At 35.3% G+C, this 10,125-nt stretch overlaps 1 protein-coding gene across 1 annotated transcript in view; it reads left to right on the top strand.

Moving 5' to 3' along the window:
- The window catches only part of LOC106873121 (structural maintenance of chromosomes protein 6), a 147,570-nt gene that overhangs the window by 55,811 nt on the left and 81,634 nt on the right, over positions 1 to 10,125 (top strand). The window contains exons 15-21 of the mRNA XM_014920348.2: positions 650 to 676; positions 1,408 to 1,491; positions 2,164 to 2,250; positions 5,259 to 5,528; positions 6,542 to 6,598; positions 7,095 to 7,265; positions 9,652 to 9,789. Of these exons, the coding sequence (XP_014775834.1) occupies positions 650 to 676; positions 1,408 to 1,491; positions 2,164 to 2,250; positions 5,259 to 5,528; positions 6,542 to 6,598; positions 7,095 to 7,265; positions 9,652 to 9,789 (834 nt within the window). The remainder of the gene's footprint in view (positions 1 to 649; positions 677 to 1,407; positions 1,492 to 2,163; positions 2,251 to 5,258; positions 5,529 to 6,541; positions 6,599 to 7,094; positions 7,266 to 9,651; positions 9,790 to 10,125) is intronic.

Genomic DNA, 10,125 nt, shown 5'->3' with positions numbered 1-10,125 from the left:
TTATTATTATTATTATTATTATTATTATTATTATTATTATTATTATTATTATTATTATTATTATTATTATTATTATTATTATTATTATTATTATTATTTGGCAAGCTGGCAGAATCATTAGCATGCTGGACAAAATGCTTAGTGGATTTCGTCTGTCCTTACATTATGAGTTCAAATTCCACCAAGGTTGACTTTGCCTTTCATCCTTTTGAGGCCAATGAAATAAGTACCAGTTGAGCACTTAGGTCAATGTAATCGACTGGCACCCTCCTCCAAATTTCAGGCTTTGTGCCTGAAGTAGAAAGGATGATTATTATTATTACTAAGGTGGTGAACTATCGGAACTGTTAGCATGCCAGGTAAAATGCATAGTGGTATTTCATCTCTCTTAACGTCCTGAGTTCAGATTCTGCTGAGGTCACCTTTGCCTTCCACCCTTTTGGGGTCAATAATATAAGTAGCAGTTGAGCACTGGGTTTGATGTAATTGATGTCATCTCTCCCCTGAAATTTTTAGCCTAGTGCCAAAATTTAAAACTGTTGTTGTTGTTGTTGTAGCAGTAGTAGTAGAAATCACTCTTAAATAAATAAATTAATCATTATTATTATCTCACTTGCTATTTACTCACCGTATTTTATTTTTCTTTCAGTCACATCTTTATGATGTTTCTAAGAATGTAAGTAAAAAACCAACATTTTTCTCTTCCTTAAATAGTGATTGAAACACCCTCATATCACACCCTACTATCTTTAAGAAAAAAAAAGAGAGAGAGAGAGAGAAAGAAAGGCACACAATTTAGTTGTAGGTACTCTCCAAAAAGATGGAGTAGTCATAGGTAAAATGCCTTTGATCATGATTGTCTGTTCAGGTATGTGGGCATGAAAATGTGGATGTTAAAGCAATGATGATAACGATATACAAACATTTATCATCATCATATTATAATGTATAACAGCTAAGGCAAATGCAATAAAATTTATAGTTCACTGAAGAGGCTTAACAAGTCAGAAACATGTCCAGAGTTATGTCTCGTATTTGTTGAAATTATTAAAAATTATATTATGCAGTATGCTCTTGTTGGCTTTTTAATACTCCATTCATTGTGTTAATGCTAAAACATTAATTAAAGTGAACAGAATTGTATGTCTCTTTCTGTGACAATGGTAAATAAACTGGAGAGTTCCAAAACTTACAGTAGAAGTAAGGAACTGGACAGCCAGCCTTGTGGGTGAGTTGCCCGGATTATTAACCCTATTGCCCTTGTGTCATTGTCAAACAATGTAAGGAAAATATATAAATATATTCAACTGGAAATGTATTCAGAAAAGAGTTTCAGTTTTTCTCCCTTTTTTAATACTTTGTCATTGTACATCAAAATTTTTATGTAACTTGTATCAATATTTTCAGACACCCAAAAATTGTCCCTATCCAACTATCTTGGACATGCTGGATATAAAGAAGGCTGTTGTTGGCAACTGTCTAATTGATCAGGTAATTAATTTTCATCTCTGATTGTTTTAATATCACAAAATGAACAAAAACTACTCACTGGATAGGAGAGGAATCAGATATAGTATGAAATTTTGATACAATATAAAGGACATAATGGAAATTAATATGCACAAGTCAAAATTTTGCAACACCATTACATCACATGAAAAATACATCACTTAAATGGCAGCCATTTTTGGCTTCACATGCCCGTACTCTTTCTAAAACTTGCTCCACAACATCCTCAAAAGTTTCAGACCCGACTTCTCTTATTTCTCTATTGATGTTCTCCTTCAGTTGCACCAGGGTCTCCAGTTTGTTGACATAAGCCCCCTCTTTCAGGTATCTCCACCAGAAAAAAATCCGAGCTAGTCAAGTCTGGTGAATGTGAAGGCCATTCAAAGTAGACCTCACACATGGTTCCAGCAAGATGAGTTTACATCCCACTATAATAATAATATGATTGCAGCATCATGTATTATTTGTTATGTGGTGTCAAAAATTTTTGTTATTTGAATCTGCAACTTGGTCACTGACAACATTACATTGCATCTCATATAATATTATGTTATTAGCAAAACCCATTAACTTCAAAATCACTAAAGTTTTAAGATACTTAAGTAACACTTATTTAATTTCACTAAATGTCATTAAAATTCTCTTATTTTTCAGCGAACAATAGAAAATATTATTTTAATTGAAGATGCTACTGAGGCCAGAAAGTTTATGAGAAGACATTCATTACAGTTTATAAAAGAAGTAAGTTTTCCTTTCTTTCTCCCAGCTTTCCATTCCAGCATTTATAACTAAAGTTTGTTGGTTCATATTATGGAACACTCTGCTCTTGTGTCTGTTAAACATTGTCAGTAAAAATACTGTAACTATTAGCTTATTGACAAGAAAATCCCCTAGATTTTGTCAGTTGAAACATTTCAATGAAAATAATTAAAGAGACAAAACATAGTATATTTTAGATTAGGATGTTTAGTTAACATTTTTATTATACCATATGTGACATGTGTATTATGTCTTTTTTCATAATATACATATATGATATTTGAATATTTTATGTCCATATTTCCACACTGGTATGGGTTTGATGGATACATATTTGAAGCAGTCTTTTACAGCTTGATGCCTTTCCTGTCATCTACACACATGTATAATATACATTTGACATGTATTATACACATATGTGAAATGTATGTTATTAATATCATTATCATCATCAACATCCGTTTTTCATGGGTTGGACGGTTTGACTGAGAACTGGTAAGCCGGGAAGCTACACCAGGTTCCAATCTGATTTGGCATGGTTTCTACAGCTGGATGCCTTTCCTAATGCCAACCATTCAGAGAGTTTAGTGGATGCTTTTTACATGCCACCAGCACTGGTGCCAGTTATGTGACACCAGCATCAGCCACGACTATGATCTCACTTGGTTTGACAGGACTTCTCAAGCACAGTATATCACTAAAGGTTTCAGTCACCTGTCACTGCCTCCGTGAGGCCCAACATTCAAACAGTGCTTTTTACATGCCACTGGCATGGGTACCAGTTACACAGCACTGGCATTGGCCATGATGACAATTTCACTTGGTTTGTCAGGTCTTTTCAAGCACAGCATATCGCCCAACATTCGAAGGGTGCTTTTTATGTGCCCGTTATGCAACGCTGGCATTGGCCACGACTATGATTTCATTTGACTTAATGGGTCTTCTCAAGTACAGCATATCACCGAAGGTCTCGGTCACTTGGTCATTTCTTCCCTGAAGCCCAACATTCGAAGATCATGTCTTCCTGGGTCTACCTCTTCCACAGGTTCCCTCCATCGTTTGAGTGCAGCACTTTGTCACACAGTTATCCTTGTCCATAGGCATCACATGATCATACCAGCGCAGTCATCTCTCTTGCACACCACATCTGATGCCTCTTATACCCAACTTTTCTCTCAAGATGCTTACATTCTGTTGTGCATGCACACTGAGATTACACATCCAGCGAAGCATACTAGCTTCATTTTTTACAAAGCTACGCATATCCTCATTGGTCACAGCCCATGTTTCACTGCTGTGTAGTATGGCTGTTTGCATACAGGCCTCGTACAATCTGCTTTCACTCTGAGAGAGAGGCCCTTTGTTACCAGCAGAGGCAGGAGCTCTCTGAACTTTGCCCATCTATTCTTATTGTAGCAGCTGTACTCTCAGAGTAAAGAATCTATCAACTACTAGTTTTCCCCACTGGCATTTGATGAAGTCTATTTTCTCTACATTTTTAGTGTTAATTGTACCTGTGCACCTTCCACACACAAAAACCATTTTCCTCTGATATTGCTGCACCTCTTCACTTTTATAATATAAATATAAATATTGCTGTACCTCTTCATATTTATAATATAAATCTATGACATGGATAGCTGAAATAATTGAAAAATTGTATAAGAACAGTTTTGTCTTAAATGTTCTCTGTTCTTCTATCCTTATTATGTCTTTAATTTTATTAATTTGTGAGATAAAGAAATGCAGAAAGCTTGGAATATGTGGATAATCCTTTTGTTACTGTTTCTGTTCAAATACACTACCATTGTTTTAATTAATTTTGAAAATAATGAAGAATTTAGTAAAATAACTTTATCACTATTAAACTAGTATTTGCAACATAAATTAACATAAAATTTTGATGGAAGGTTTAAATTTAGATCATTTTAAACCATAAGCCAGTATTGTAGAGCTAGGGGCAGTCCCAACAGGTTGGTATCAAAAGGATTCATGTGAGTTTGGAGAGTGATCACAGTGTTGATGATGAGAAGAGGTAAGGTTGCTGTGTAGAGTTGGGTAAGTTGGAGGTTGTATGGATGGTTTTACTTCTCTGGTTCAGAAGAGAAAAAGCTTTTGTGGTAGTGTAAAAGGCAGGTCAGAGAAACAGTGGTTTTAATGTTGCTGTATGAGTTTCCATCAGTGGGATGGACGACATCCATTTGAATGCAGCCTAAGATTTTTGGAGGAGTGAAAGACAGTATCATCTGAATAGGACTGCATTTGGAAGACAAGTGTAATATTGGATAGGAAAATCCGATCCAAGGGGTAAGAAATGTTAGGAGCTCATAGGTGAATAATTTAACTTGTATCAGACAAGGTTGGCTGTGCAATCAATGTCATCAAAAGTAATGATATCTCTTTTGGTAAAGATATCAAAGGTGAAAGATTCCTGGATAGTGACATAGGGAAGCACGTCTTTAGTAGATCTAACACTACAGAAGCCATAATGGTAGTGATTGAAAGAGTAAGGAAATTCATTCTATATCACCTTTGACAAGCTCAAAGTAAGGGAAATCAAAAGTTGTTGGTAGGCTGAGAGATGTTGCTGTCTTTGGGAAGAAGATGCAATACCAAGTGTCAATGATTGGTATAAATCTTTGCTGAAAGAAAAAGAATTAGATGAGAAGAGATAGCTTGAGAGAATATTGTTTGAGGGTAATGAAAGAGATATCTTGAGAATCAGCTGTTTTGTTGGGTGAAAGTAATTAGAGAATAACTTTGATTTCTTGCCTGTTTTGAAAATAAGAAATAAGCTTCATTCTGTTTCTGTTCCTTTTATTTAAAAAACACTGCTTTCCTTTTTTTAACTTGTCCATAGATGTCATATCTTTGAAATGCAAAAAAAAAAAACATCATTTTAAATATTCTGTTGTATTCTTTATCAGTTTTGTTCTCATTTTTGTTGGATTTTATATATTAAATAACATGGGAGCCATTTATTTTTTCAGGCATTCACATTAGAAGGTGACCAAATATTTCCTGAACCCAACTATCGTTATTATTCAAGTAACAGTAATCATTCCCAGTATCTATCAGCAAATATGGGAGATGTTATTACAAATTGTGAAAATCAATTAAAATCAAAGCTAGACGAGCAAAGCTTTATGCAAGAACGCATGAGCAACATATGTTCTTTGATGAATTCTAAACTTCAAGAAGAAAGAAAAGCTTCAAATGAGATTAAAAAACTTTGTGGTGCTTTACGCAAGTTAAATCTAGTAAGTAATTTTTCTTTTGAACCAAGTTGTCCAATACTTTGCTAATGAAATTAAGTATACAGAAGCACTGAAAAATTCATCAGGAATATGTGTGTGTGTGTGTGCATGTACATACATAGGTACATAAGGCACAAGAATGATTATGTGGTTAAAAAGTTGCATAGTTTTAGGTTCAACCTCATTGTGTGTCACCTGAGACAAGTGTTTTTACTTTAGCCTTAAGTTGATTTGTGAGTGAAATTTGGTGGATGGAAGCCGTGCAGAAGTAGCCCATCTTTGTGTTTTGTCTCTATGTTTTCACAGTGACACTGCTTGGGCAATGATGCTGTTTTCTCAGTCCTGCATAAGCAATACATCCCACAACTCAGTAGTCTCAAAATGTAAGATCCAGTGGAATAAAATACTGTACTCAAAAAACAAGTGAGAGTTGGCATCAGAAAGGACATCTGGCTGTGGAATACTGTTTCAAGAAGTCTTAACTGACTCATGCTAGCATGGAAAAAGTTTGACCCATACTAGACATAAAAATGATAATGTGTGTGTGTGTGTGTGTGTGGATTAGTTAAAGATATTCTCTTATTCTTTTACTTGTTTCAGTCAGTTGATTGTGGTCATGCAGGAGCACTGCCTTGAATGGTTTTAATCAAACAAATCAACCCCAAGACTTCTTTTAAAGCCTAGTACTTATTCTATCGGCCTCTTTTCCCGAACTGCTAAGTTACAAGGACACAAACACACCAACACTGGTTGTCAAGTGGTGATGGGGCAGGGCAATCACAGACACTTTTACAGTGGGTACATTTTCCATGGCACTTGTATTAGCAAGGTTCTCAAGTCTTCAGCAAGACAGGACTAATGGTACATCTCAGCCATATTATTCTTATGCTGACACCAGTCACTCTTATTATGCTTCAAGTAGCAAACATGGATTAATGATGCAATGCAACTAGTTTCTGATATATTTTACTCAATAAATATATAGATTCAACGAGAAAATTATTTCTTACTTCCAGGAAATTGAAGAATTGCAGATATTAGATGACATTGAACCTATTGATGTGATGGCTCTTGTAAGTTGAAACTTTTTTTTCTTTTTCTTATTAACATTGAACCCTTTAGAATTTAAGCTAGCCATATAAGGCCTAAATATTCTTCCTGTTTTGTGTTCAAACCAGCCAAATGTGGCTTCTCGCACCTACTCTACAAAAGTAAACAATCGCATCTTTGAAATCTCAAAACTACGAGATAATGCATGATTAATTCAAAACAATGTGAACAGATTAGCATTACATTTGATAGATTAATGCTAAAGGATTAAAATCTGCATAATAATGCTGAAATTTCTCTGTTCCAAATACCCTTGCTCAGCTGAGAAACTGCTTTTTTATGTGGTGGCAAAATAAACTGATAAAAAAGTAGACATCTTTAATCTTTAGCACATTGTAGGTGCATCATATCACTGTATTTTTGTTTCGTTCTTGTGTGTGTGTGTGTGTGTGTATCATTTCCATTTTAAAGAAGTGGTTGTTAATTTTTTTTTTTTTTTAACCTCTCATTGTTTTACAGGAAGAAGAGTATAAAAAGATAACTAGCAGCTTATCAAAGCACAAAGAATCCTATGCAGAAGAGAAAGAGAAATATAAGAAGATACAGTCGGAGACAAGTGAATTGGATCGAGTCTTCTCGGAAAAAGAGCAACAGTTGAGATCACTTACATCTCAGTTGGAAATTATCAGGGTATTTTTTTTCTTTTTTTGTTCTATTTTGTTTTTTTTTTTGTTTCAGTCATTAGACTGCGACCATGTTGGGGCACCACTTTGAAGACTTTTTATTGAATGAATCAAACACCAGTGCTTATTATTTTATTTTATTTTTTTTTGTAAAGCCTAGTACTTATTCAATTGATCTCTTTTGCTTAGTAGTGGGAACATAAACACACCAACACTAGTTGTCAAGTGGTGGTGGGGGACAAACACATACACAAAGACACACACACACACACACACACACACACACACAAATATACAATGAGCTTCTTTCAGTTTCCGTCTACTCATAAGGCTTTGGTTAGCCTGAAGCTATAGTAGAAGACACTTGTCCAAGATGCCATGCTGTGAAACTGAACCTGGAACCATGTGGTTGGGAAGCAAACTTCTTACCACACAATCATGCCCACACTAATCTGCACATTTTTATTAGATTATCTTCCAGTATCCCGCTAGCATAGAAAGCGGACGTTAAACGATGATGATGATCCCAACGTCATGTTCTTTTTTGTTTTTGTATATTGGCCTTGAGTTGCAATACACACCTGCAATTGATAGTTAGTTGTGCTTTGTAATTATTACTAGATGACTGAAAGAACAAAACACTGTCCTTGAATTGACTTCAACTTTTTAGCATTTAAACCAGCCATATCTGGCCCAAAATATTCTACTTGTTTTACATTCAAACTGACAGGATCCAGCATCTCATACCTATTTGATAAATCTATTCTAAAAATAAGCAATCACATCAGTGAAATTCAAAGCTAGAAGATAATGCTAAATTACTTCAAAACAATGTGAATAAACAAATCTTGCATATGACAGAGAAATCTGAATGCTAAAGGGTTAAATGAAAGGAGTTTCTTTCATTATCATTATCATTGCTGTCATCATTGTTTTAATGTCCACTTTTCCATGCTTGCATGGGTCAAACAGAATTTGTCTTGCTTTTCTACTGTGGGACACCTTCCCTGTTGCCAATTCTCATCTGTTTCCAAGTAAGGTAATATTTCAGATGACTTACTGCCAAGGTCAACTTTGTCTTTCATCCTTTCCAGGTTGATAAAATAAGTACCAGTTGAGCACTTGGGGTCGATGTAATCAACTTGGCCCTTCCTCCAAATTTGCTGACTATGTGCTAAATTTGATACCAGTATTTCTGATGGTATTATAAGCTAAAGGTGGCGAGTTTGGCAGAAACGTTAGCACGCCAGGCGAAATGCTTAGCGGAATTTCGTCTGTCCGTACGTTCTGAGTTCAAATAACACAGAGGTCGACTTCACTCTTCATCCTTTTGGGGTTGATAAATTAAGTACCAGTTGCCTACTGGGTCAATTTAATCAACTGCCCCCCCCCCCAAAAAAAAATTGGGGGGCCTTGTACCTAGAGTAGAAAATAATATATCATAAGCTAATATTTATAGCTGAATTTTACATGGTGAACTGGCAGAATTGTTAACACACCAGGTAAAATGCTGAGCAGCATTTCTTTCAACTTTATGTTCTGAGTTCAAATTCCACTGGAACCGACTTTACCTTTTGTCCTTTAAGGGTTATTGAAATAAGTATGAGTTCATCACTGGGGTCAATGTAATCGACTTACCCACCTTCCTTGTACTGGCCTTGTGCCAAAATTTGAAAGCAATTCGCTTTGCGATACATCATTATTAAAAGCTTATTAAAACAGGGTATTGCAAAGCAGCGCATTATTAAAAGATGTATTCCACTATATGTGTGAGTGTATCTATATTTCTGCTAGTATGTCTATTTTCATGTGCATTATTTGTGTCTATCTGTTTATTTATATATCTATATAAAAGACCCCCTTCAGTCATGAATGACTATCAGATTGCACCTAGAATTTTCCCCTCCAAGGCATGAGTCCAGGCAAGGCTGTTTGTGGAAGACCAGCAGTCACCTGTGTATACCAGTCTCTCCTCTTCATGTTAGCAGTGATGTCCAAGGGAAAGGCAAAGGCCGATACAGCTTGGCACCAGTGATGTCACAACTCATTTCTACAGCTGAGTGAATTGGAGCAACGTGAAATAAAATATCTTGCCTAAAAACACAACACAGCCTATTCCAAAAATGTATATGCACACACACATGTCTCAGTTTATGTGTGTAAAAGTCAGATATTTAATTCCTGGTTTAAATCTTTCTTTTTTTTATTGCTGTAGTATCTACGATTTCAATCATGGTGATTATAATTTGTTTTTTCTATACGCACATACAGTAAATACATATGCATATACATGTTTGTGTTTGTAAATATACGCATATACATTTACATATTCATGCAAGCATACATACGCACACACACTTAAACACATCAACATTTTGTGTATGTTTTCCCAGGAGGAGGAAGCACGGCTTCTGACCGACCATGCTGAAGCAAAGTCTTATAATACCCACTATGAAAAAAAATTTGATGAACAACAAAAGAAAATATCTCAGAAAATTGCCATTATAGAAAAAATAAATACTGAAATCAAGGTAAGTCAAGGATTTCTTTATTTCTTAGGAATGAGACATTGCTTGCAAAATAAATGCTATTGCAATACTTACCTGCTATCCTCCTCTCAGTATTTTCTTATCATTTAGATAAAAATGAGATAACAATGGTTAAAATATAATAATGGTCATCAGCATCATCGTCATTGATATCTTCAGCAGCAGACATGACAATGATAGCATATTTGTCACTGTAATCTCTTCATTTCTTTATGGATATTTGTCCCTTGTGAATATACCTGGCACTTTGCCACCATCTCTATCCTGCTGTCTCCCACTCTCTCTCTCTCTCTCTCTCCTCCTTCCCTCTCTCTCTCT

This window comes from Octopus bimaculoides, chromosome 9 (assembly GCF_001194135.2).
Source record: "Octopus bimaculoides isolate UCB-OBI-ISO-001 chromosome 9, ASM119413v2, whole genome shotgun sequence".
Lineage (NCBI taxonomy): Eukaryota > Metazoa > Mollusca > Cephalopoda > Octopoda > Octopodidae > Octopus > Octopus bimaculoides.
Note: the sequence above shows the minus strand (reverse complement) of the source record. Positions and strands in the feature narration are given on the sequence as shown.